Genomic DNA, 27,841 nt, shown 5'->3' on the forward strand with positions numbered 1-27,841 from the left:
CAGGATTTTCACTTTTATGTTACTTAATGTCTTTGTTTAAAACAATGAAGACCAAGTATTTCCTTTTGTAATCTCTTCAAAAGCCTGAAAGGACAATTTTGTCAGTGCTGCAAACACACAATGGCTAAGAAATATACTTATTTTTACATCAAAATCAAACAGTTAGCACATCTGGTCTTTATCAAAGTTTAGTTGATTTAAGCCTACTTCCTAACTCTTACACAATCTCTGAATCATGGTTTTCGAACCCAGCTCAACCCTAATGCTACTCTCAAATTTCAAAAAAGTGTCTCAGTCACTTCCAAGTAGCCTATTTTCCCCTTAATTTTAAAATACTCTACATACAGCCTTTATCCTGGAGTCCAAATCATTTCCTTGATTGTGGTTTCCTCTGACTTGCACTTGAATTCTTCCACCCATTTTAAAGAAAAACTAGGGTCCAGAGCTACGTGTGTTATGTCTTCATTGAGCAATCTTTGGCACAGCTGACGCACCGTATTATTACATCTATTAAAAAGCTATTTGTTCAAATTTTGTCAAAAAAACATGAAAACATTTTATTCTATGTACAATAATGTACACAAATTTCAATAGGTCACCAAAGAGACCAGAAGTAATTAAAGAGGTATATTTACAGTAGCACATGACAGTAAACAGAAAACCATTCACAGATTCAACATTGATACTGTTTTTGTGCTTGGTTACACATTGGAGTGAAACTTATTACTCCATTTTGGATCAACTGAATTTTAAACAAATACCTCAATAATTAGTAAATGCGATTTTAATCAGTCTCAGTATCATCATTAATAAATTCTTCAGCTGCAGCGTCTGTGTGCTGAATCATTCCATTTCTTTCTCTTTGAGCATCATCATCACAATCTGTACTGTCATCTTCGTTCACTTCCCTGTCAGATTCAGCAGCAGCTTCTCTTCCAGCTTCCTCTGGATTTCCATTGGGTGCAATGAATCCATTGTTGTTAGATATATTTGAATTATCCTTGATCTCATCTTCAATGTATACTTTTTGATGGCACATTGGACAAGTATCTTGAATGTACAGCCATTTCCGAAGGCAAAGTGCATGGAAATAATGATTACATGGTGTGATACGAGCTGATGTTGTAAACTCATGATAGCAGATTGCACACACATCATCTATTTCTCGTAAATGGCTCCCTTTTATTTCAGGAAGTGAATTAATTTTCTTAACAGCCGTCCTACGATTCATGAATGTCTTCCAGCCATTTTTTGCTTGTAAGTAGATGTTAAAGTATGCATGTAGACACATCATACAAGCCCGAATTTTACTCCCTGACTCAAACATCATAGTATAAGCCCCATTTCCAAACATTACTACTCCAAATATAAATTCAATAATATTACCTGTTGAACGAACATAGTAGACATAATCATCAAGCTTTTCCCAGAGGACATTATAGTAACCATCAATCATGAATAACGTATAAACAGTGAGAGAAACAATTACTTTTAAGCAGAGTTCCACACAAAAGGCTGTAACTGCAAACAACCATGTATTTAGTGCATAGTGATGCCAAAGAACATAACTAAGTACAACAGGAAGAATAAACAGGCAAGCAGAGACAAAGAGCACAGGAAAATGTCTACGAAAAGATGACACATGAGAGGCACTGAGAGACATTAATACAGGGTCTGTCATTCCATGGATGAAATGCAGGACTGCAGTTAACAAAAGGCACATGTTTCTACTTAAGCGAATAAGTCTCTCTTCTGGTCTTAACCCACTTAAACCAGTCTGAAGAGCCAAAATAAAAAATAAAACAGGTGCTACAAAGCCAAGCCTTCTGTCATCTTCTTCAGTTGATCCGATAAAGGCCAATATTCCAAGGCCCAAATAATGGGCTACTGAGGAAATGACAGCACTCATGCCCAGGACAGTTAGTGTAGAGTCACATCCACTAATTATAAGATTGCAAGTGAGGTCCCAGAAATCATCCCAAGAAATGAAGAAAGAATCAGTTTCATCTGCCATCCTTAAAATGTATATTAATACTGTAGCCTGAGCTGTAATCCTCGTTAGCCAAAAGACTCTCAGTATATCTGGGAAACGAATCCTCTTCCATGTGTCCTCCATTAATAACTGCAATCCATAAATTCGATACATGTGCCTCACTAAAAGATAAACATATCGTGTAGAATAATAAAACCACTTAAGTTTCACTGCCAAGACAAGCACTGTATTTAATGTAAGAATCAAGGAAGAAGTGAAAACTAAAGTTTCTCGGATGTGTAATGGCAGCTCTGTGATTAAGCCTATTATAGGAACCAAGAGATCCAAAATAATCAATTGTGAATAGATGGAATGAATTTGTAGTAGTGTAATGTATCCAATTCCTAGCGTTAGCTGAAGAACGATGAGTGCCATCCAAAGGGAGGGTCCTTTTCGAGGAAGCAGCTCAATCCCAAAAGCTGATGTGTTGTAGGCACCATAGAAGTCAATGTGCAAAGCAGCATAATAATTTATCAACACTGAAGTTGCAGCTAACAGAAAGGCTGAGCTGTACATGTAAAACTTGAAAAGTGATCGCTGTGACAAGATCAGAACAACACTGGATACAAATATACCTAGAAAAAAGAAAGGAAGGTCATTTGAATGAAACATTTTAAAGAATATTCTTCTGCTAACAGTTACGATAGTTTTCCCTTAAGGAGAAAATACAAATATTTGCAAAGTTATGAACATTAAGCCTAGAGACAATTCAGGCTTAAAGGCCAGTAGCGATTTTGTAAAGCACACAGTTCCACAGGACAGACCAAACATTATTTTTAAAAATCTTATTCCTTGTCTTCTAATTTCCAAAGTGATCCAGGTAGCACGATGTATGTCCGAACACCAAATCACAAAATTATCTTCCAGATGAATTTGTAGTGATACATACATTTTAACAAGTTTTAAAAATCTTGAAAGAACATGTCCTTTATAATGTCATAATCATTAAAAATGTTTTAAGTAATCCCTTTTCAAAAAGTAAATTTAAAATAACCAAAATGGAAATTTGTTCCTGTTAAATCTTAGATTTTTCTTAAAAGTGTTCTTTATGAAATCATGTTAAGTTTTATACTTCCCTGCCTCAGTTTTGTGAACAGCTGGCTCTTTTAATTCCTGCTCCTTAAATTTGACCATTCTCTCAAGGGCACAAAATGCAGTTGTTGTTTTTTTCTCTACATACCTTTCTGTGGATTTCAGAAATGTCCTCAAAGTTCCCTTTTTCCTCAGTCAACCCTTTTTATTCTTTAAATTACAAAAGTAACATTCAGAAAAACAAAATATGTTTAAAAAATGATAATAAGCCCTTCCACACTCCAAATGTAACCAGTGTATAGTCTGGCATATATTCAGCACTATCTTTATTTGTGCTCTGACAAACGATTCAAGTGAGATTACAAGAGACATTTATTATCCAAGGTTTCAACATCCAAGTATTCACCTAGTTCCACTTCTACAACTCCAACACCTAAAATTTCTAAAATTTAACTCACCTCAAACAGCTCTTCCTTGCTATTTCCAATTCAGTTAAAAGGTACCATTACTCTCTTAACGGTACCTCTAGCCTTGTACCTTCAAACTCTGACATTAAGGTGTCAATTCTACTAAAACCTATTATGTCCCTTTTCTCAGTGACACCAACATATTAGTTTCTAAAAACTAATTTTCCAAATTCACCTACAAGCTATCACCAAATTGCCTTTCTTCATTTCTTTGCTCAAAATACTGCAGTGGCTCTGAAATTACTATCAGCTAAAACCTACATCCCTTGTCCAAACATTCAAGGATCCAATTTGCTCTAGAGTAATAGTCCTCCCAACACACACACCAATACACCAGACAGCTTTTCCCTAACATATAGCCCTTCTCTGCTGTAATTGCAGCTGTTTACATTTATTCTCTTTGCTTGGCACCACTGCCCCGCTAACTTCCGAGATCCCTGACTGTTCAAATCCTACCCATCTAATGGACCCACTTTCTCTGATTAATGACTGTTCCTTCAGCATACCTACAGAGCCTGGTGAAATGTCTAATTAGCATATGCTACTTGATAATGTAGTTTCTAGTTATCTAAGTTAGGTGTCACAGTACCTGTTATATAATGTGCCCTTGATATCAAGCAAGGATCCTACCACATAAATCTGTGGACCCCAAAGTGTTCTGTAGAAAATAAATACAATTAGTATTCACTGGGGAAATGTTTCTGTTGAATTCTGAATTATATTTTTAAAGGCAACCACAAAATTCCAAGCCCACTTGGAAAATGAAACCTATAAAAAGGTAAGACAGCTGAGAAACCAGAGCCTGGAGTACAGAAAAAGTGACAAACTCCAAATGCAACACCCACCTAGCCACCTTCTTTCAGCATGCAATCAAGGAAGACACTGCATATCACAATGGAGGCATTACACAATCCACTGCATTTAAAAGCAAGTGTTAGTTCCTCTAAATGGTGACTTTGCCCATAGACTTGAAACTTAACGCTGTGCCAACACATCAGGTCATTGTGAAAAGGACAGAAGGACACCATCACCTGGAAGATACATAAACCCCTGCATAAGAACCACCCGATTCTGATCAACCACTAATAACCTCCCAAAGAGTTAACGGTGGGCTTTTTAATAGAAAATGGACTTTTTGAGTAGGATTAGAAACCTTTTCCATGTTAGGTAATAGGAAATGGAATTAACTCAACCACTCTATGCCATATGTAATCTTACTTCCTCTATATAGAAAAATGAAAGTATTTTTCCTGAGTCACTTAAGCGAATCTAAACCAAGTCAAAACAAAACCAAAATAACTGCAGTTTGTTTTTTTTTTTGGTATCATTAATCTACAATTACATGAGCAACATTATGGTTACTACACTCCCCCCATCATCAAGTCCCCAACACATACCCCATTAGTCACTGTCCTTCAGCGTAGTAAGATGCTATAGAATCACTACTTTGCAATTCTGTTTTATATGCCACTTAAAAGGGAGAGTCAAGCAGGGACTGTAAATTATTTTTGTCAACTTGCTACGCACAAAGTGGTAATCTTTACCTGCAAATATTCATGTATTTTGCTGTAATTTATACTAGTCCTTTTTACTCCAATAGCTTTTTTCCTTGAAGCTTATTTTTACACAGTAATGAAGGAATGACTTGGGTTTTAAAAATACTTTTGGAGAAAAAGTGCCATTTTGCTTTAGGCAAATGAACCGAAGGAAAAACAGGGAAGGAAGATATGACAAATAATGTAGTGAGACTACAACCTCAAAGTTTGAATGCATCCCAGCAAGTAACATCCGATACTACTTTTTCATTAAAATTATACCCGCCAAGATGTAATAATGACCAAACATTTCAAAAATAGTGTAAAACTTTTAATTCCTACTCGTAGTCTGCCTGTACATGGGATTCTTAAATTTTTCTTCTGTACTCATGTTCCTACGTATGGAATGTAAGAAGAATCAACTCTCATTTCACAGAAAAAGTCAACTTCCCAACTAACAAGTCTTTAAAGTAACATCCCTCTTTTGGCCTTTAGGGAGTGCTATCAATAATACCAGTTTCCTTGCGTCTTCCCAACCTGAGCCATAATATTCTTGGTATTTACCATGCACACGTAAGAAAATTAAGCCCAGGGATAGAGCTGCTCATGGGGATGGTATGAATAACCCAACATCAGGAATACACATTACACAACAAAGCATTTAACTCTTTTACGTGTAAAGTCCATTCATATACTCAACCTTTCTACAAATTTATGACTAAAAGTTAGAAGGAAATAAGACCCAACACCCACATCTCTCCAGGTACCTTAAATACCTTTCAAACATAATCTGAAGCTGTGGAAAAACATTTCAGGCCTGACAGAATAAAGATGCAACAGCAAAGAAATATTATGACTCCCTTACTCCCAAAGGAGCCCTAGGCAAATAAAAAAATTGGACAAAGTATCTAGAAATGTTAACCTGTTGGTGTACTTATTAAATATAGCACAAAATTTTTCTACTGTACTCCATTTTCAATAAGATAAAAACCAAAATTTTGCTTGTAAATAAAAATTTTTAAGGAAATTTTTATTAAAAAGAAATACATGTGACTTTTTTAAAAGTCAAACACAAATGAAAAGCAGTTTTGCATAATTAAACACATTTATGCATAAATACACTCTTTTTTGCTTACCCAAAGAGGATCTCAATTATAATAATGGGTTTTTTGCTACCTTTTAAAAAAAATTGTGTTTGTTACTTATCAAGGGGGGATCTTCCAATCTATTGACCATTCATGTTTCTTCCTATGTTAATTGCCAGTTTATCTTTTGCCTATTTGTCTACAGAGTTGTTTTCCTTATTGAATTATAGACATTTAAAAAATATTCTGACAAATTCTTTGTCAGTTAGTTATAATCAAGTATCCTCTCCAGGTGTGTGGCTGGTGTTTTCACTTTTTTAATGCTGCCTTTTGAGTAACAGAGGTTTTTAACTTAAATATCACTGAATTTTATTAATATTTCATAATATTTTTAAATAGATTTTTAAAGAACTTTTCCCTCTAAGGTTAAAAAAAATGTATTATCCTACATTTTCTTCTAAAAATTCTTAAGTTCTACTTTCCACCTTGGACTGTTTTTATTAATCCACTTGGACTGTTTATATCTTGACGTGTGGTAAGGATCCAGTGTAATTTTTTCCATATGAATAACTAAAAGACTTGTCTATATTTACCTCAGTGTACTTCAATTCTACCCCTGAAACACATTAAGTTTCTTTATATACTTTTTCTATATATGGGTGGTATTTTTCTTTCCTTCTTTCCATATACAAGTGGTCTGTTTCTGGGCTTTCTATTCTATGCTAGTGGTCTATGTGTCCATCTCAGAGGTTCTCAACCAGGATAGAATTTTGCCATTACCCCCTGCCCCCAGCCCCCCAGGTCATTTGACAAAATCTAGAGACATTTTTGGCAGTCAGAACTTGAGGGGAAGGAGGGTGCTACTGGTATCTAATGGAGACCGGGATGCTGCTAAAAATCCTACAATTCACACAACAGCATCCCCACCCCCACCTCACAGAACTAGCCAGTCCAAAGTGTCAATCGTGCTGCTGTTGACAATCCTTAATCTAATGCAGTCACAATTACTACTGCTTTACTTCGTTTTTTTCACTTCACAGGTTTTCTGAGTTTTCTACAGCACCAAAAATAATTATTTCATTCTTTTCAACAACTTTATTATAAGGCCAAACCTAATACAATTAATAGATTGCCTTTTCATAGGCATTTAGATTAACAATTTGTTGTTCTGTTGTTAGTAACAATGCCACAATGAATATTCTTGTCCACAGTCTGTACACAACTGTATCTTTGGGCCAAATTCTTAGAACTCGAAGTGTGAGCCAAAAGGTGTATTGTGAATTTCAGTTGTTAACACCAAATGACTTTACATAGAAGTGACAGTCTACCAAAATTGTATAACTTTACCTATTTCCCGATAACTTTGTGAAACTACCTTTTATTCAATCTTTGAACTCTTCACCAATCTGATAAGTGAAATTTTGTTTTGATTGCATTTCTTTAATTATAAAGCTAAGTAGTTTTTCTTTTGCTTACCAACTTTATGCATTTAATTTATTGTGAACTCCATATCCTGGGCTCATTTTTCTCTGAGAGCTTAAGTTTTTCTTATTAACTGACTAAAACTTTTACTAGAATGAATCATATGATGCAAATATTTTCCCCTCAGTCTGTCATTTTTAAGGATTTTTTAAAAATGAGTTTTGTCAAAGTTTTCCATTTGTATGTACTCAAATTTATCAAATTTTCCCTTGTGATTTCTGGGTTTTCTTTTATGTTTAGAAAGGCCTTTCCATTCAATAAATTATCATTATATGAGTAGTACTATAAAACTCCTTTGCTTGCATTTTCTGCCTTGGATTTAGACTTGCTAATTCAGCATTACGCTGCACTGGGTAGCATTTAATTTAGCATTTAACACCCCATATGAACAGCTTAATCTTCTTAAATATTCTATATGTTGTGATATGATTTTATTTGAATTTCCAAAATGATATGCTTTTATATCCTTAGTTTGATACCAAATTAAAGTACAGTTACAACACTTTTTTGTAGAGGGAGGACAGTAAATTCTTCAGAGACTACATATGAAATTGATAGGCTTTTTACTTAGGGAATAGATTTCTATTTATAATTCCATTTTAAACAAAAAGATGAGATTGACAAGTTTTGAGATTTATATACAATAGTACTGAGAGATCTACAATTATAAACTAACCAGGCAGAGCAATTAATTTCAACTATCTTCTGGATATCTTTTACACACAAACCTGTCACTTTCAATAACAACCTAAGATGCCTCATTGAATAGACCCGAGCAGAACTGAATTCGTTGGATTGCTTCGTCTGTGCATCTGTGCATTGCTTCTGCTGCTGTGATTTCTAAACCTATGCTATTATTCAACTGACCTTTTTTTTTTGTATTTTGACCCACCTTTTTTTGAAATACCAGTAAACAAAGTTCTTGAAATAAAACATTTTAAAAAGCTGTTTTTGGGGAAAAAAAACTGAATAGGCCTCAAATATTTAAGATATTTGTTTTATTCAGGGTGAACTTTTTAGCACCAAAACAAATTTTTTAAAATTACTTCATTTTTACAGATGTGAAAGATTAACATAACTACACTGGCATAATGTAAGGAACAATCAGTTAATAGATGTGGAAAATATTTTGATTTCTCATAAAGTCTGACCCAGAAAAGATTCTGAGATCAAAATTTTCAAATAAACAGCACCAATGTTTTGCTGATGCCTTCAAAAGATCGAAATATCTGTAACAGTGTGGTCTTAAGTGAAATATTAAAATATTTTTTGAAAAAGCTATCAAACTTATTAATAACTAACACCTAAAAAGCCCTTATTAGTTCCTAAGTCCTGTTCTAAGAGCTTAACATCCTAACTTGTTTACTGTCCCCAGCACCCTATGAGAGAGATACCATTATCATCCACCTTTAAAAAGATAAAAATAAGAGAAGAGAGGCCCAGAGCTGTTAAGTAACTCGCCTGAGATCAAATTCTTCTTTAACTTGTCAAATAAAAACTTCTGTGATTTACTACAAAAATAAGCATGGATAGAATATAAGGAAATACCAGCTTACTTTGTTCAATGTTCTTAAATTACAAATTATTAATAAAAGAAAATGTTCCTTTTCCTTAAAGCTCCCTAGCCTAACACTCAACTCTGAGAACACTGCATTAAAGCATCTGGTCCCAAGAGGATTCTGCAGCTACATGCCAAAGTAACATCACCGCAGCAGGTACACTATTTGGGGAATGAATACAGTAATCTTCTCAAACCCATCTCAATGTTTTTTGTTTTTTGTGCTCTTCCACCATGGCCTCTTCTCAAAGCAGAAGTGGGGAAAGCTGCCCCTCCCACCCTCAATTCCATGTTACAATTGGTTATTTAGTTTCCAAAGCAGCACTTGGTTACCCCAAATTTGATAAGAGTTCCCTCAAAGTCTGCTACTTTTGCTCTTTGTCTAGAAAGGTCTCTTTTACCCTGTAAGGTTGAGGAATAGAAATGATCAGTTTTCTTCATTTCTCAGTCTCTCTAACCTAGGAATCGGCACAGATCTTGTCTGAATGTGTGTCATCAACTAATGTGGGTTAGGATTGTAGGGCAGAGGGCTGGCAGTGTATCACGCTCAGCTGGGGCCACCTTTCTATAATGAGACAAATAACCACCTGTTAATATATAACATGATGAGTGACTTCTAACTGGCAGGAAAAAGAAATGCCCTCCCAATAAGTCCCCATTGTTAATAATTTGTTTAATATTCAGAAGACTATCAGAATTAAACAAATATGGAAGAATGAAACACAAAACTAGCTAATATTTTTAAAAATTGAGGTGTAACTGATATAACACTATATTAGTTTGTGTACAACGTAAAAATCCAGTATTTGCACACATTACTATTTGTATACATTTTGAAATCACACAGCTCCATTTTTATCACAAATAATGAGGGCATTGTAAGTAGGAAGTACTGGGATTAAGAAGCTGGTGGGTTATACAGAGCAGTCTTACGCTAGTGAACATCATGTTCACATCTGTTAGTTTTTAAGATCCAGCTATGATCATTACTATACCATTCTGTATCTGGATCGCAGCTGTACTGAAGTGAATCACCCTTGATGTCAGAAGATTTTTAAGCCTAGGGTCTGGCAACCACTCGCTTGTTTTCAAAGCAAAACACTTAACTTCTACGACCCTCAATTTCCTCATTGTAAAATGAGAATACCACCAACCACCTCTGAGGGATGCTGGAAGGTTAGGTTAGATAATACTGGTAAAAATGCTTTGCAGAAGTGAAGTATCAAACAAATGTAAAATGTCATTTACTGAAAATAACAACCTCAACATTACTACTCTCTTTTGGTAGGAATAAAGCAGCAACAGATGGCTAATACAGAAAAGCCTGGTAAGGATCTCACCATCACCCTCCCTCAGCAACTGTTCAAAAACAGAAGCCTACTAAAAATTTGTAACAATTACCTCATCAACAAAATTTACCAAGTTTCGATTACTAAAAAAAAATTATTTTACACATAAATGCTTCTCACTCTGCTGATGCAAGTGAAGATAGAGGGTGAAATATAAGATGTTCTTAACACTACATTCATATTCAACAAAGACACTGATTTTCAGAAGTCTCTTGGAAAAGTCCCATCACTTTCTAGCCGTTTTCATAACCATTTTCAATACCTTCTTCTCTACTCACGGAAAATTTTAGGACTCGTAAGTAGCGCCTTCTTCATGAAGATTTTTGGTAATGGTTTCAAGGTCTGACATTCGAGACCCTGTCTCTTTCGTTTGGATGTCATTTACCGCAGACATTTCAAAATCATGTGTACCCCGTGGATACAGAAGTCACAATACAAACACTCTCCATCTTGGAAAAGGGGGAAACTGAGGCCCAGAGCTTGGCACGGTAAGTCCAAGGTCACACACACGGTAGAGATCCGGGCAGAGTTGCTTTTTCCAATACTGTCGCATAGGACGCACCAGCACTCAGTCCCCAAGAGAAACAGCGGGCAAAAGAGCCGCATGCTCACACATCCATGCTTTCTCCCCGCCCTCACTCAGGTGCAAAAATGAACATGGGGCTGACTCGTTGCAAGGGAACGCTCCGCTGTCAACTATGGAGACAAGTGTCATCTCTTCCCCCCTCCCAGCCTGCAAAGTCGTCCCTGTGGGGGAGGAAACTGGTTCCCAAACACGCACACACATGACCCACAGCTGCGCGCGGCTGCCCGCTCCCTGAAGCACGTCTCGGCCCGCGGGCTGCCTTGTCCCCCTTACCAAAGAGCCGGAGTAAGATCTGGAGCCCGATGCAGAGCCGGCTTTGGCTGGAATCGTAATAGGAGTTGAAGATGGCGTCGATGATGTAGAGGCAGGGCACCCGGAGCGCTACTTCGAGCGCCGCCCAGACTTGCTGCTGGGCCATCCGCACCTGCTGCTGCGGGGGCCCTACCGCCGCCATGAGCCGCCGCCACACCAGGGCTGGGCGAGCCGGGCAGGGCCGCGCGGGGCAGGGCCCGGGACCGCGGCAGGGGGCGGGAGTTTAGGCGGGCGACTCCGCCCCCGCCCTCCCACCTCTCCAGTCTCTCAAGACCCGCCCCGCCGCCAGCTCGCGTCTCTCGAGCTGGAGCAGGCGGCGGCGGCTCCCGGGAGGCCACTGGGTGTCGGTGTTTCCGGCAGGCTACGGCCTGGCTCCTACCTCCCCCGCCTTCGCCGCCGCGGAACCACCATCTTGACCTCGTCTGCCCGCCTCAGCAGTTGCCGCTGTTTCGAGGTCGGGAGGCTGCGTCCGCGCCTGTTTCCGTCATAAGCCAGGGCCAGGGACGCGTGCCATACCGTCATCACGCACGGCGTAGCGAAGGACTCAAAACGTTACCATGGTTGCGACCCGGGCCACCTTCGCGGCTTTGGCGCCACCCTGTGGCGCAGGCGCTCTTCGGTAGCCGTGGCCACCCGACCCCGAGAGGCCTCCTGCTCCGCCTCGGCGTCTGCTCCTTGAGGAACTCCGTGCTCCGCCGGCGGGAATTTAATAGCTACTTACTAGCGCCCACGAAACGTCCCATAAACATGGTTCAGAGGTGCTTGGGAGGAGGAAAGCCAAAGGCTGCCGCCGGCCGACTTACTCCACCCCACCTGGAGGCCGGGTCCGAGAGAAGCCCGACCGTCCAGAGGTCCTGCTGGAAGCGGCGCGGCGTGCGTTTCAGGCAGCGGTCGCCCCGCGTGGCCTTGGCCTGCTGGAGGCGCTGGCGAGAACAGCGACCCTCGCATCTCTGCACGTCCCTCTTCCTACCTCCCACCTAATTGGACAGAACTGGGGACACTCATAGGCCACATTTGACAAAGTCAAGGGCCACTGTGATTTAAGGGCAATAACCGAGGCCTCTTTTTCGTCTCTGAGGTAAGCACACCCTTCTTTGCTCTTCAGGGCGGAGGCCATACTTACAGGGGATCAGGATATGCCACTCCAAAACATACCTCTTTTACGTAAGGATTATTTTGAACTGAAGAAAAGTAGTAAACAGAAGAAGCAAAAAAAAAGTTTTCTGCCCCGTCCCCCGTGATGTTTGCCTAAAAAGCAGGGCACAAATTTCCATTTGTAAAGGTGCCTCTTTTGTCTTTGCAAAGATGAGGACATTTACTCACCCACAAACCTTATACTATCCCTATCTTCCCGGAGTTTGCCGCCTCTGACAGTCTGACCTCCGTGTTGATTCTCTACAGACTTACTGCTCTTTTGTTAAGATGCTATACAAGCCCCAAGTGTAGACTCCCCTTTGGATCATTCATCACTGAGCTTCTCCCACTTGTATGTGCACCTCAAGAGTTAATAAACTTTTTGTCCTGTTAATCTCAAGATCTTGTCGGTTTAGTTTGTAGAGCCCCAACCACAGGACATAGGACAGTGAAGGAAAAGGTTTTTTACCTCCCCCACACTTTTCTACCTATCCATGTAATTAATATAATCTGGACATCCTCATCCTCCTTTCACCAGCAAATTAAATAGGTTAGAGTCTGCATTGTAGAACCAGCCATTTTAGGTGAAGGGAAATAAAATAGAAGTCTGGCTCACTTGGGCTTCTAGCCGAAACTGCACTCTGCAATCCTGTCTATTTCAGGACTCTATATGGGCGATTATCCTCTTATCAATCAACTCTCCGGAGGATTATAGAACTCCTCCAAGACCCCATTCTCTGGGTGGAGGTATGTGTGATAGGGTGATTGAACCCACACCCAAACTCCTTACTCCAGTCTCATGTTTTTAACCTTCTATTGTTATCCCCTGGTGTAGGGCAGGGACCTGGGACAGGCATCATGTTAACTTTTCCTGCCTATGATGAAAAAAGCCAAGATATAAACAGTACAGTAAGAACAGGAGGGATTCCATTTTAAGGCTAATATTCCATTTTAAAAACCAGGAAGTTAGAAGATAAGATTCCTAACATATTCTTTGGTAAAAAGACAGTAACTCAGCCCACCTTAAAAGCAAAGGCCAACAGTTTTGACTGATACCTTCCCAGAGGGAACCAGGTATCCTAGAGAGGAACTAATCAATTTCTTGTGTTAATTTGCAGAATTACCTGGAGGAGGGATAATAGAGGAGAGGAAACATAATTTCTCTCACCAGAGATAAGCATCTTGAGACCACTTTACAAGTCTATACCCCTGTCCCTTTGTCACATTCCTGAAAATCCTTAAAAGACAGAATCCCCAGCCTTTTAGTGCGCCTTCTCTCTAGGTTGCCCGCACTCCCCTTTAAGTGAATACTTTTAAATAAAGCTTTCTCACTGTTCAACTTACTGTGTTTTGTCTTTGTGCTCTTCCAGTGGTAAGCATCTTTGTCTCTTTGCTATTTCATTCTATTTCCAAATCCTAACTCTTTTTCCACGTTACTCCTGTTAAGTAAGGAGGGGTTGCTGAGAGCTCTGATTTGGGTCTGCAAGTTCCTGTCACCTGGATGACCCAGACAGAACTGCAGCTGCATGATCTCTTTTAGTAGCCTGCCTGAAAATCTTTCTTTGGGAAGTTCTCAGAACATAAATCCGTGCTCCATGGTTCCCCTGAATCCTGGGGTGGTAGTTGCTAGTCCCACGCCATGCAGATCCAAGAGGACACAGATGCCAAGGTGACTCTGGCGTTAGGAGTTGGGGAGGGAGACTTCCCTATGCCTAGTAGGAGTTCAGAGAGCTTTCCACTCCCTCCCTCTTCACTTACTGCTCTCATTGCAGGCAGCTGTCATTTCCTACTATTCTCACTTTAATGAATTCCTTCCATACTTACACTCGCCCAATCTACTCAAGAACTTTTTCTTATTCAAAGTCAGAAACTCTCCCCTGTCCAAGTTGAGGTTTCACGTGGTGCACAGGGAGAGACCTCCCAGATGCAGCTGCCCAGCAACACCCCCACAAATGACTGCCATCTGTCTAGTGCTTACTGTGTACTAGGCATTGTGCTAATGGTTTTACATTTTACAAATCTTTTTGCCTCAGCCTTATCTTGGTAGGTATTCTTACCTGTTTTAGAGAGGAGGAAACTGAGGCTTAGGTAAATTATCAGATCACAAAGTAAGTATGCAAATAGTTAAGTGGCTAGCACGGCCACAGTAAGTCAAACCTAGGATTTGAAACCAGGGCAACCTGAAGCTTAGAATTTTAGGCATCTCTAATTCCTTACTCTTTTTACCTACAGCCAGCCATAATCAAATCATATCCATTTTTTAATTCACATGTTCTCATACCAGTCTCCTTTCTACTGTCACTGTCAGTAGGCTAATGCAAGATTCTGTTGTAGCTTGCCTGATTTTTTGCAGTATCCTCATTATGACTGCCACTTTTTCTAACCCAGTCTGTTTACTTCTGCCACATTAATTTTTGTGAACTGAACCTCTGGGGAATAACCTTGTGGTTTTGACAAAATTCCCAAAGGAAAGCAAACTTGGTAAGATGAGAGGACTATGAAGATTCATGTAGAGAACCTCAGAGATGTAAGCTACTCAACCCATCTGTTATTCTGCCCCATTTGCAATTTAAAGCAAAAAGAAGCTGTTGTGGAGAAAAAGGTCCACAAAAACTAATCTAAAACGAGTGTGGCAGAAAAGACAAGAGGTGAGTATCAATGTATTGTGATCAGGCAAAATGGAGAATAAAATAGTTCATGGGCTTTCCTCTAATTTTTATTTAAAAAATTAAATATAGTAAATATTAAGAAGCTTTTTAAAATGCTTCAGCCCTTGTTTACAAATGTTTATGTTTTTAGAAATGTTTCAACAGCCTCTAATCTTAATGTGATGCACAGATTTTATTACTATAATAATGCTGATTCACACTAAATTCTATCTTGGGCCAAAAACTTCCAGGAGTGGCACCATATTTTCCTCTTACATATGACTTCAAAGAAGTCTCTAGGTCTCATTTTCCCCATTTCTAAAATAAAGGTTTCAATAAGATCCCAGCAAGTACTTAAAAATACCACCTCAAACTAAATTGTATTAATGAAGTCGTTTTTAGAATACTTAGGGATTTTTCAGAAAAAAGGTAAGCTTTCAAAAAATTTTTCCCCATGTTAGGAATGCACTGTCTGCTTCTAAAGCCCTAGCATCTCTCAAGTCTGTATTCTAAATTCAGTTTCATAGTGTCTGAGCTTCTCCAGTTGCCTACGTACATTCCATGGGTCTAATCACCTGCAAATAAAGATGAAGTGATGCCCTTCCTCTACCACCAAAAAAACATATCCTTTACTACCAAAAAGTTAATGACTTCCATACCACTGACTAGATGCTATGGTTAGAACAGATGAACAATGGAGAAAATCTCAGAATAGTTTCTTTACAAAAGGAACTTACTGGCTATGTTTACTTAGCTTTGTCATAAGTTTTTTTCAGTTTCATTCAGGAAGTGTCTGTATTAGTCATCTTCCCAACAAAAACTAAATTCCTAATAAGTATAATACATCCATAGACCCCATCACATTTTAAAAAGAAAACTTTCAAAGAAACAGCTGCAACTCATTGATTCTAATCTTTGCTTAGTTTCTACATTGATTTGAATGCGCACAACTCAGATATACCTTTATAGAGTTCACCCAGAACAGTGTGGGGGATGTGTATGTGTATGTTCATACAGACACACGAACTTTACAAATTACTCACATTCAAAAATAACAATCTGTTCATTTGGCTTTAATGGTTGAAAAGCCTTCTTAGCAGCTCTAAAAAGCCTTTAGATTTGGATGTGTAAAAACTAGTTTGAATTTCCTGTTGACTTTTCCATCAGCCAAGTCTTTGTTACAAGCAACAGAAACTGATTCTGGGCTATCTTAGGCAAAAACGGAATTTATTAGAGGGTAATTTTCATTATTCTTCAAAGTTTCAAGTTTCAAGATTTTAAGAGTGACCATTTAATTGGTTGGACTTACTGGACCATGCATCTATGCTCTAGCTGTACAGAGTGCAGGTACAAGCACTTCCTTAGTGGGACGAAACAATAGGAAACAAGCACTTAGAATTACCCACCCCACTCCTGGCCACCGATGTATTACATATTTCCTTCAAATGAAAGATAGGGATACTAGCAGGAAGGGTAGGGACTGATAGCCCAAAAAGGGATTTATACATACTATAACTATCTCAGATCTTGGGAATTACTTAAAAAATAATTTCTGATCCTCAATTACTTTATAGTTTTTCTATTCTCATTAAAGTAAACTTCAGATATGCCCATCAAAACTCACTTATTTGAATTTGCTGGTTTTGCAAATGCCAAATGAATAGGAGGTGTCTGTTGTTTAGTTAACAAACAACAGAGAATATAGTGTCATTGGAAGTCAGTGTTGAGTATATACTGACTGACTTGGTTCATTCACTCATTCAACAGACAACCAAATAACTTTCTATATGCTTGCCCACTTCTGCCTCTTACTAGTTCTGTCTCTAGAACCTAATCTTCAGTCTCCTCATTTGGGAAAAAAGGCTAATATTTCCAGGTAAGATTAAATACATAACATACATTATCCACTTTAATCCTCAACAAACTTGTCCAAGGACACAAGTGGCAGAAACAGGTTTCTAACTCATGTTTTTCTGACTCCAGAGCCTAAGATCCGAACCTCTGCAAGTAATTTCTTATGCTTGCTACACAACTTAAAACAATATATTTTAAGTACTTAATATGGTGTAAACAAATTTTAGAAATACTCATTAGATCCTTATGATACTATGTAACAACACTGCAATGGCTTCACTTATGGCTCAGGAATACTGTGAATATACTTTAGTTTGTTATATGTGATAATCATTCATAGTACTTATATTAGAATATAATAAATAAGTTCAAAGATGTTAACCATCTAGGGTGATGGTCAAGAATAATTTGAGGGCTAAAATACTGCTGTGAGGAAGAGTGCAAGTAATACAAAGTTAAAACCATCTGTTAAGGCAGGGAGCCCAGATATGGATATAGTATCCCACTGAGAAATGGGAAGGACAGGACCCTTTACCCTACATGGAATCCAGGCTTCTGATAATGGCTTCTCATTTCAGAGCTGCACACAACTGAACAGAATAAAAGCTTCCAGACGTTACATTCATTATTGTAAAGATGTCAGTTTTACTCTATAGGCTCAATGTAATCCCAGTAAAAAAAAATCTCAGCAGGTTCTTTTTCCCAAAAATTGACAAGCTGATTTTAAATTCGTTAAAAAATGTGAAAGATAAAAATAACTAAGGCAATCTTAAAGAACAAAGTTGGAGGATTTTACAGTATATCAGGACCTAATTTAAAGCTATAATAATTTAAACAAGATGGTATTGGTACATGGATAGAAAAGTGACCCATGGGACAAAAGAGAAAGTATAGAAACAGCCCCAGATAGAGTGGGTGCAGTGGGAAAAGGATGATTTTTTAAAATGCAGTATCATATGAGTCTATAGATACCACCTAACAAAGGACAGCAAATGAACCAAAGGACTTAATGGTGAAACACACTGGAAGCATTCTCTTTACACTTATGAACAATTTAACTTTGTTTAAAAGGTAGAGGGTGGGAATAGGGCAAGATAGAATGCTAGATGCTTCCCTTTCTAAGCAAGACTCAGCTGTTATTCTTGAATAAATGATTGGATTGTAGCAGTCCTTGGACTGTTGCAAGCATTAGTTACATTCTAGAGTTGCGAAAAAGCTGATTTTGACAATTTTTGCCTGTGTTCTCATTGCTTTTATGGAGGTGCCCGTTTTCAGGGGTCCTTATTCTAACATTTTGTAAGTCACCTATTTTACTTCTGATATTGGGTAGGAAAGAATCCAATGATGCCCTAGTAGATGGGAGTGACTGTGAAATATATTCCTTCCTGCTCTCAGTGTGTGACAATAGACCTACTTCTCCCTGATGACCAGATTTGAATACCCCAGCCAGGAGAGTGATCCTTCCTTGCACAAGAAGCCTAAAGCAATTGTGAAAAGTCAGTAGGTTAGAGTCTAAAGGCTCTATTATTGTATCTCCTGATAAGAGAGTTCCTTGTTAGGAACCAGCCCTCTAGACTCACAAAGTTGTGCAAATGGAAAACACAATTCCCCACACGGTAAATGCAGATAGTAAGTGGGATATATTAATATCCTATTGCTACTACAACAAATTACCACAAACTTAGTGGTTTAAAGCAACACAAATTTATTCTCATATGGTTCTGGAGGACAGAAGCCTAAAATCAAGATGTCAGCAAGGCTGTGTTCCTCTCAAAGGCTTCTGGGGCGAATCCATTCCCTTGTCCTTTTCAGGTTTAGAGGCTGCCTGCATTCTTTGGCTTTGGCTCCTTCCTCGCTTGACCCCATCCTCCTGCTTCAATGGTCGTATCTCCTACTACTTGCTCCTGCCTGCCTCTTACAAGGACCTATGAGATTATATTGGGCTCACCTGGATAATCCAGGATATTCTCCTCATCTTGAGACCTTTAATCATATTTGCAAAGTCCCTTTTACCATGTAAATAACAGGTTCCAGGTACTAGGACGTGGACATACTTAGCCACAGCGTAAATTCTGTTTCTACCCTTTCATTCCCACACACACATTTTCCATCTATATGGCACATGGCAATATATAATGGGTGTTGATTTACAGTATATACTGTATCTTGGTGGACGGCATCCCGTCTTCATTGGGCATTATCTCCAAACTTTTCCTTCAGTTTCAACAGTTTTTCCACCACTTCATTAGGCCAGCATTTTCTAAGTTGTATAGTATGTAATAGGATCAGTGAATCCCATGATCATGTGTCCACGAAACACCTCTTTTACTGTAAAGTGGGTCCCTAGGTCAAAGACAGTATTATGCAGCACACATATTAAGTAAACCTTTGGATAGTAGTGCTGGCCAACATGTCACGGCAGGTAAGGCAAACTCATACAGGGAAATGGAAAGATTTCTGTCAAGGTGAATCCATGCCCTGCCGGGATAGAAGTCCAATGACATCAACTTGCTGTCACAAAGCTGCTCTTTCCCTTGAGGGATGAGTTGTTTTAAGGGCTTAGTGTTGAACATTAGGGAATGGCTACTTGGTGAGCAAAAGCCATGCTGTTGGCTTCTCGCTAACTTGCATCCCTACAACATGACCACTTTGTTGATAAGCCCATTGTGCCAGTACTGGCGTAGCTGATGACTGCAGCTGCTGAAGTTAACTGGCCAAGTGTTTTTTTTACTTGGCTGTTTAGTGCCTCTTCTATGGTGGATGTTTCTAGTAGGTATTGGTATGCAATACAAAGATGTTTACTCGTGTGCCCAATCCCAAAGATTTCTCCACTGCTTCTCCAGGCTTCCTTGTCCCTGATCCTCCGATTGTTCCTGTTCCAGGCCCCTGATCAGTTAGCCAACCTATTTGCCACTGGCCATGAAGGTATGTTCTTATTTCAGGTCACTTCTTTCCACATAAAGAAGATGACCAGGATTACTGCCCTAAATTCTGTCTTTTGGGAAGATTCCTCTCACAGCTGTCTTTTAAAACCTCTGGCTGTAGGGCAGCAGCAGTCTATTTTTGTTTTGAACTTAAATTCCAATAAAACCCATCAATGAATTTATCTTGAGCTTTTTTGTCCTCCATCAGTATGACTTAAGAGCCTCTCAAATGGCCATAATTGTGAACTGAGGGAGGGAGAGGGACATCAGTTATAAATATGACACAGGAGCCTGGGCCACCTGCCTGTGCACCTGTTTGTTTCCTCTGGCCCTGCTTGTCATCAATCCTGGATGTAGCACTTCCAACTTATGACAGATTGACTTGGTGGGTCTGACAAAACCCAGCTCATGGTGGGCAACTCTGGCTATAGGGTCACTTGATGTCCCATAATATGTTCAGTTTTTATTAAGGCCTGTAAGGATGGAAGGAGCCATTTTTGGATGCTATGTGGTTCTCTGCTACCTTGTGATTCTTCTATTGGAGCTTTTCATAAATTCTCAGGGCTGCTTTGCTTATCAAAGACACTTGTATCATACTCTCCTGGATTAAATGGCCATGTAATAAAGCTAATTACACTGCAGTCTGTACCCACCACAGAGCCTTTACATGCTCCAGATCCCACGTAGAACTGGCAGACTTCTGTGTCACCCAATATATGAGTCAGCACAGTATTCCCAAGTTCTGAATTTCCTCAGGCCTGCAGAGTGTGGTGTACTTCCTTGGTGGCACAATAATATTGATAAAATAAGTGGGTAAGATACAAACTTCGTTCTTCACTCTGAGATATCATGACATTTAGGTAGACCAGTGGACCCTAAAATTTTACCAATCTTAACAGGTTGCTGGATTTTAGTATTATTTTCCATCCTCTTAAGTACATGTTTCAACGAATATGAAAATAGCCTATGCTATAAGGTAAAATTCACAATGACTGGCATCAAGTAAAAAATAACCAGGCATGGAAATTGCAGTTTGAAATGACCAAATACATATTTCCCAAGTATATCTGGTCTTCATCCAGTTCCTGAAAACATTGCAGTCTTAAAGGTGAAATGGGTGTCTTGTCCTTTTAATGAGAAACCTGAACCCCCAGTGAAGGGCAGGGGCTGGACGTTGAATCAGCCAATGACCAATAATTTAGTCAATCATGACTATACACTGAGGCCTGCACAAAAACCCCTAATTGCTTATCACTCTCTTGGATCCTGCTTCTCTGTGGAAGAGAGCTTCTGTGCTTGGGGAACCAGAATGCCCTAAGTTCCATGAGGATAAAAGCAACTTTATTTGGGACCTTGCCCTAGGTATCTCTTCATCTGCCTCATAGTATGTATCCTTTATGATATCCTTTATTCAACTGGTAAACATAAGTGTTTTCCTGAGTTCTGTGAGCTGTTCTAGCAAATTAACTGAACCTAAGGGGGAGGTCATAGGAACCTCCAATCTGTAGCCGGTAGGCCAGAAGCACAGGTAACTGCCTGGGGCTTGTGACCGGCATCTGGAGTGGAGGGTGGAGGGTGGTTTTGTAGGACTGAACCCTTAATCTGGGGAATCTGGTGCTGTCTCCATGCAAATAGTATCAGATTTGAGTTCTCGGATAGCCTGCTGGTGTTTGAGAATTGTTTGGTGGTGTGTGTGGGGTGGGGGGGGAAGACACACACACACACGAATCAGATCTGGGAACCTGAAAGGAGTTACAGTACTATTACTGCAGTATAATATACTATTGTTGTATATGAAAAAACGCCCACAAAAACAAACAGAAAAATCCAACCCAGAAAGAGAAATGTAAAACATTTGATAAAAACTGACCCAGAAACTACAGATGATAGGATTACTAGACAAGAACATAAAAACAGTTGTTATAATTGTATTCCATATGTTCAAGATAGCACAGAAAAGGTGGAACATGTTAAGTAGAGACACAAGATTTAAAAAGACTCAAACTTCTAGAAATGAAATATATTTCATACATAGATCTACTTTCTGAGATAAATTGCAGATTGGATGGGTTTAATGGCAGATTAGACATTGCAGAATAAAAGATTAGTGAACTTGAAAACATAGCAATAGAAACTCCCCAAAAGGACAAAGAGAAAGAAGACAAACTCCTCTACCAGCCTCAGGAAAAAACAATTCCCCCTAAACAACCAAAACAAACACAGCATCATAGTGTGTTCAACTTCAAGTGTGTGTGTAAATGGAGCCCCTGAGGGACTCCAAATAGTACTTTCAGAGAAATTTATCACAATAAATACCTACCTTAAGGACTTAAAATCAATCACTTTAGCTTTTCCCTTACAAAACAAGGGGGAAAAAAGTGAAATCCAAAGCAAGCAGAAAAATAAATATTAGTACCAAAATTAGAAGAAAAAATAGATAAAGAGGAAATCAGTGAAACCAAAAGATAGTTTTTTGAGGTCACCTAGTTTGATATACCTCCAGCCAGAATAATCAGAAAAAAACAAAGATACAGATGATCAGTATGAGCAATAAGAATGGTAATAACACTACAGATCCTACAGTTATTAAAAGTACAGTAAGGAAATACAGTCTCCAACTTAATGGTTCAACATAAGATTTTTTGATGTGATGGTGCAAAAGCAATATGCATTGGTTGAACTCATACTTTCAAATTGTGCATTTTGATCTTTTCTGGGGCTAGCAGTATGCAGTATGGTACTCTGGACAGTAGCAGTGAACTGCAGCTCTCAGCCAGTCACGGAGTCACAAGGGTGAACAACCAACAGACTTACAAGCAACCTGCTTTTCACTTATAGAATAGTATCAAATAAACTGCATGAGATATTCATTTTATTATAAAATATGCTTTTTGTTGGATGATTTTGCCCAACTGTAGGCTAATGTAAATATTCTGAGGATGTTTAAGGTAGGCTAGGCTAAGCTATAATGTTTGGTAGGTTAGGTATATTAAAAACATTGACTTGATATTTTCCTCTTATGATGGACTTATCAGGTAGTAACCCCACTGTAAGTCAGAGATGTGTAAATCAATGTATTTGGCAAATTAGATGAAATGGATAAATTCCTTGAAAGACACAAACTACCAAAGCTCATTCAAGAAGAAAGGTACCCCAGAAAACCCTATCTTTTTAAAGACACTGAATTTGTATTTATGTATTTTCCCACAAAGACAACTCTAAGCCCTGATGGCTTCACTCGGCAACTCTACCACACCGAGGAAGAAGTAGTAACAATTCTACACAATTGGGAATATGTCCCAACTGGGTAAAATCATTCTATGAGGCCAGAATTTTTTCCCATGAAGATAGATGCAAAAATGTTTGACTATGAACTGTATGTACAAGACTAACTCCTTGTATAGTTTCATGTCACCATGATTGCTAGAAATGAGGGTGGACAGATTAGGAGAAAGGAATATTAGGGGTTTCTGTATATGTGTTGAGAGTATACTTTAAAATGATACTAAAACACCAGGATTCTGATAAAATATGCATTTATAAAACCCCCCATTTTTAATCACGTCACATCTTTGCTGAAGACCCTTCAGTGATGTCCCACTGCTGTTGGGATAATGTTCTTAATATAGCCTGCACTGCCCCCTGCATGATCTGATTTCCATTTCCTCTGTGTCAACATTAACACTCCTTCACTTCTTAGGCTTTCCACTCCATCCATCCTGGTTTGGTTTTATCCCCTCAAACTCCACAGGGCACTTGCACACACTGTCCTTATGGCCTGGAAAGCACTCCCCTGTGCTGGTCACTCATGAATTCCTACTTGCCTTTCAGCTTTCAGCTCAGTCATCACATTCCTGGGGAGGCCTACCCCAATCTTCTTGACAAGGTGAGCCCTATTACAAATTCCTACTGCACCAAGAACCACTCCTTCTGACATTTACTAGAATGTGAGTTGTTACATGAAATGTTATATCCAGTGTGTGATTATTTAATGCCTACCCCCCTCATTAGAGGATAAGGCCCATGGGGTCTGAGATCAGGTCTGGTCTTGTTATTTCATTTCTAATGGCTACCATTATGTCTGGCACAGAACAGCAGACGCTCAAATACATTTGTGAAAGTAAGAGAGGAAGGATGGGGAGGGTAAAAAGGACAGAAAGAATAAAGGTATACTGAGTCAAGGATAATGTAGTTCAACGCTGAGTTTTTATTCCCACAGCGCCTCCATGAACTGGCAGCATTAATGAAAGCTGATGCCTCTGAAAAAGAACTTTGATTTCAAAATGCCATTTTGGGTGGTGAAAGGTCTGTGAACATTCCCACTCCGCCCCTGGTTTTTCTTTACTCAACTCTATTATATAATGTCATTGGTCTGGTTAATTTACTATTCAGAATATCAGGTAGAGTAACTTTTGGCTGCAATTAAAAAAAAAAATCCTGACAATTTCTCCATACATTTTTTGAGCAAGCTTTCGCACCTGTAAAATTTTCTTCAACTAGCATGTTGCCACCCTGACTCCACTTATCAAAATCTTTCCCAGTTTTTAAGAGCTAATTCAAACACTGCCTTTCTGAAGACTCCCCACTCAATTCTCAGAACTTCTCTCCCCCACCTCTGCACTCCTACAGCAGGCTATGACTCATCTGCAGCTTGTTGTATTCCACTTCTTAGAGTATTTTTATCTGCTAGGTTGTATTTCTGCTGCTAGGTTGTGAGCTCCTTGGAGAGGGGGACTGTATTTTTTATTTTCTGAGGCTCATATATACAGTAGGCACTTAGTTGCAGAATAGCACAAACAGCACCAATCCTGTCCTTACTGCCACTGTTGCATGATAAAGACAAGCGCTCAGCCCATCCCCAGACAGCCAAGCCAGGTACAGTCATAAGCCTGATAAAGCCACACTTTTCCATCCTTTTTTCATCAGGCAAACAAGCCCAGATGGCTTCAAAGTACACCTAAAAAAAGCCCTGAAAAGTGATTTTCAGCAATTAGTCAACACCAAAGTAAACAGAGTGATTCTCTACAATTTGTCATTCCAACAGTAAACAAGTCATGGCAGACAGGCACAGAATAAGGTGAGGCTTGAAAAAAACTGCAGAATAGCTCACATTCCCTATAGCTGATGTTGGCCCTGATGTTGCTGACCAGGGAAGCAAGATGAAAAAGGAGTCTGAGGCCTGTAAAAACCCAAGATTTTAATTCGAACTTTTGAGACAGCTAGCAACTGGCACTATTGCACAAGCTTAAGGCTGGAAATCTAGTTTTCTCTATGATTTAAAGCAGTCATTCTTAACCCTTCTTCTACCACAATAAACCTAATATATAAAACATTCCCCCACTCACCCCAACTCATTTAGGAATGATATACTAGGGGAATGGAGTTAATATACCAGAGTAATTTTTCTCTTCTTCCCTCCCTAATTTAGTCAATCATAATAAAGCTGCATCACTTAAAGCCTTCATTTGTACTCCATTGCTTAGTCCCATCAATTTTATTTCTCAAATTCATCCATCCACCTCCCACTGCTACCACCCTAGTCCAAACCACCATCACCTCATGCCTGAACAACCACACAAACTTCCTCACTTGTCTCCCTCCTTCCATCCTGGCTCCACTCCTGTCAATTTTCCATATTGTAGCTGGAGTGATTCTGGAAACAGCACTGTGTCTTTCACTCTAAAATAACCAATGCCCTCACATAACAGCCATGTGAGATCATGCAAAGAAACCCTCAGTTTGTGAAATGAGTATATTCAAGGCCAAAAGAATATTGGAGCCATGTACCCAGGGTTAGACAGAACTGAAATCAGAATCCAGAATTCATGAGTGCACAGATGGGCCTCATTTCAATGAGCCACACTGCTTCTCCCACATATATAGCTCATTCTCAGTGTGTTACTGGATACAAATGCAGTGATCTGGATTAGTCTAGAGCCTGCTTTCAGGGCTACAAGATATTAGATAACCAGGAGACAAGTAGGTGAGAACCCAGCCTGAGCTAATGCATTTAAAGGTCACTCACACATAGATTCACATGTCTCAGGATCCACCTTCACTAGCCAACTAGAGGACAGGGATGGCATTCCAGATCCAGGACTATGTGGTCCACATGGGGAGCATAGGATTTCACTGGTTGGATGTGCAGGATTTGTGTCTTCCACGGTTTCCCATGCACCTGCTGAAGAAGAGTGGCAATACGAGTTTCTGCAGATTCCGCCCACTGTTGCCACTCTCGCTTAGTGGCTGCTGACAACATTTTTCTCCTAGAATCCCTGGTAGCTCTATTCTTCCATTGGTTGGTGATAATTTGCTGAGAATAAGGCGAATGCTCTTTTTCCATTTCACTGCTTCCAGGAGGCTGAAGATTCTTCCCTGGGGAAGATTCCACATTTTGGTGGATATGCAAAATGCCCCCAGCATCCTGTCGAAGGACTTGGCAGGCAATGGGCCAGCCTTCTTCAGAGCTGGGAATCAACCCCAGGTTCACCCTGTCTGCAATATTTGAGAGCTTCAGTTTTCTGTTATCCCCAAAGTGTATTTCGCACCGATCTGCTACCCCATTTATCTCAAGGTTACTTCTCAGAGCAGCTACAGCATGGGGGTTCCACTCACAGGCATGGACGAAGGCAGCACCAGCATGAACTAGGAAGGGCAATGTGAAATAACCAATCCCTGCATAGAGATCCACCAGCACTTGCCCAGCACAGGGCAGCGATGCCACCCGAAGCTTCTCAGTGATGTTTCCAAAGGAGAACATGCACTGGGTAACGTCAAACTTATATCGAATCCCATTATCCACATGCTCTACCCAGCCATGGTCACCCAGCAGGAGAGTCACTGCTGGAGTTCGAGTGCCATCCGGTGAGACCCGCCCTCGTTTGGCCAAACGCTGGACGCCAAGTGCTGAGGCCACAGTCTCCCAGAGTGCTGGTTCCAGACCTTTCCACTGCTTGGCTTGGAAACAATCCTCACTCAGCAACAACAGGTTGCCATGTCGTTGCCAAGACCGGGGCAAATCAGCCTCCAACTGAGCTGACCACGGCACTCCTCGGGTCTCTACCCAGTGCCTCACCTCAAGACACAGCCTTTGGGCAGGTGCACAGCCCTGGGCCCTCTTTGAAGGCACAGCACTCTGGAGCTGCGTTAGCATACAGGTGCTGCCTGGAGCCACACGATTCCTCAGCTCCTGCAGGTGCAGCTCAGGGACGGCCTCTCCCAGCACAGGTAACGCCACGGTGCCATCCGGCAACTTTTCCACACGGTGCTGTCTATCCAGGAGTTTCTGCTTCTCGAGATATTCCCTGTAACGCTGGGTAAACCGAGGCTCAGTCACAACTGCGACAACAGCCGCGGGCTTCCCATCTTCCCTTTCCATGCCGCTGGCCCCACATTCTATCGGATTCCCTGAGACTCGCTTTCCTGAATCCACTCACCAACCTCTGGATGTCCGCGGCGGAAGTGGGGAGAGAGGCCCGTACACCGCTGCGCCAGGGACAGTAGTGACGGAAACGGACGGGCCGGAACTTACATAATATTGCCGCGCTTGTTGACGGAAGGCGGCCTGTTTGCCATGGCGAAGCCGCTACTGCCATCTTTATTGTGGTCTACCCTTCCTTGCCTAAGCCTAACCGGAAATTAGTAGAAAGGAAAACTTAAGGGTTATAGGTATCCTCTAGACCCCTCATGTACTCTCTTCAATGCTGCTTACGAATCCAAAGAGACAAGTGAAACTGGAGCAAATCAGCCTCCAACTGGAGAATTTGGAGAGAGGCTTCCATTGTCTCATGTTGCTCTCAGGTCAGCATGAGCAGACACTATTTTCTGAGTGAAGTCGATTCCC

General features: G+C 40.0%; 4 protein-coding genes across 5 annotated transcripts in view; 2 read left to right on the top strand and 2 right to left on the bottom strand.

Moving 5' to 3' along the window:
- Positions 1–10,780, top strand: part of TATDN1 (TatD DNase domain containing 1) — a 57,154-nt gene extending 46,374 nt beyond the window's left edge. Inside the window, exons 12-13 of one of the 2 annotated variants that reach the window (XR_005057315.2) lie at positions 9,251–9,348; positions 10,480–10,780. Coding sequence is in view for 1 of the 2 variants with exons in the window: in XM_073230090.1 (XP_073086191.1) it covers positions 9,251–9,263 (13 nt within the window). In the remaining variant the exon portion in view is untranslated. Of the gene's footprint in view, positions 1–9,250; positions 9,350–10,479 lie in introns of those variants that run through there. The other variant, XM_073230090.1, reaches the window with a different exon arrangement.
- Positions 532–11,784, bottom strand: RNF139 (ring finger protein 139). Its single transcript, XM_017652447.3, has 2 exons — positions 11,400–11,784; positions 532–2,607 (listed from the first exon to the last, which is right to left on the bottom strand). The coding sequence occupies exons 1-2, from the start codon at positions 11,578–11,580 to the stop codon at positions 785–787; spliced, it is 2,004 nt and encodes a 667-aa protein (XP_017507936.1). The 5' UTR covers positions 11,581–11,784; the 3' UTR covers positions 532–784.
- TRMT12 (tRNA methyltransferase 12 homolog) lies at positions 2,468–27,740 on the bottom strand. The gene is made up of 2 exons (XM_017652448.3): positions 26,024–27,740; positions 2,468–2,607 (listed from the first exon to the last, which is right to left on the bottom strand). Exon 1 carries the CDS (start codon positions 27,374–27,376, stop codon positions 26,057–26,059), a length of 1,320 nt encoding a protein of 439 aa, XP_017507937.1. The 5' UTR covers positions 27,377–27,740; the 3' UTR covers positions 2,468–2,607; positions 26,024–26,056.
- LOC118969373 (uncharacterized) lies at positions 11,579–13,911 on the top strand. Its single transcript, XM_037003635.2, has 4 exons — positions 11,579–11,604; positions 11,702–12,516; positions 13,235–13,319; positions 13,691–13,911. The coding sequence occupies exons 1-2, from the start codon at positions 11,579–11,581 to the stop codon at positions 12,417–12,419; spliced, it is 744 nt and encodes a 247-aa protein (XP_036859530.1). The 3' UTR covers positions 12,420–12,516; positions 13,235–13,319; positions 13,691–13,911.
- Positions 27,741–27,841: the final 101 nt, after the last annotated feature.

Source organism: Manis javanica, chromosome 2 (assembly GCF_040802235.1).
Source record: "Manis javanica isolate MJ-LG chromosome 2, MJ_LKY, whole genome shotgun sequence".
Lineage (NCBI taxonomy): Eukaryota > Metazoa > Chordata > Mammalia > Pholidota > Manidae > Manis > Manis javanica.

What these genes read in the sequence shown, in the direction of transcription:
- LOC118969373 (XM_037003635.2), top strand. Translation starts at nt 11,579, where the DNA reads ATGAGCCGCCGCCACACCAGGGCTGG. An exon ending in CGCCGCCACACCAGGGCTGG is followed by an intron (nt 11,605 to 11,701) that starts GCGAGCCGGGCA and finishes CCACCTCTCCAG; the next exon opens with TCTCTCAAGACCCGCCCCGC.
- RNF139 (XM_017652447.3), bottom strand. Translation starts at nt 11,580, where the DNA reads ATGGCGGCGGTAGGGCCCCCGCAGCAGCAGGTGCGGATGGCCCAGCAG. An exon ending in GATCTTACTCCGGCTCTTTG is followed by an intron (nt 2,608 to 11,399) that starts GTAAGGGGGACA and finishes TCTTTTTTCTAG; the next exon opens with GTATATTTGTATCCAGTGTT.
- TRMT12 (XM_017652448.3), bottom strand. Translation starts at nt 27,376, where the DNA reads ATGGAAAGGGAAGATGGGAAGCCCGCGGCTGTTGTCGCAGTTGTGACT.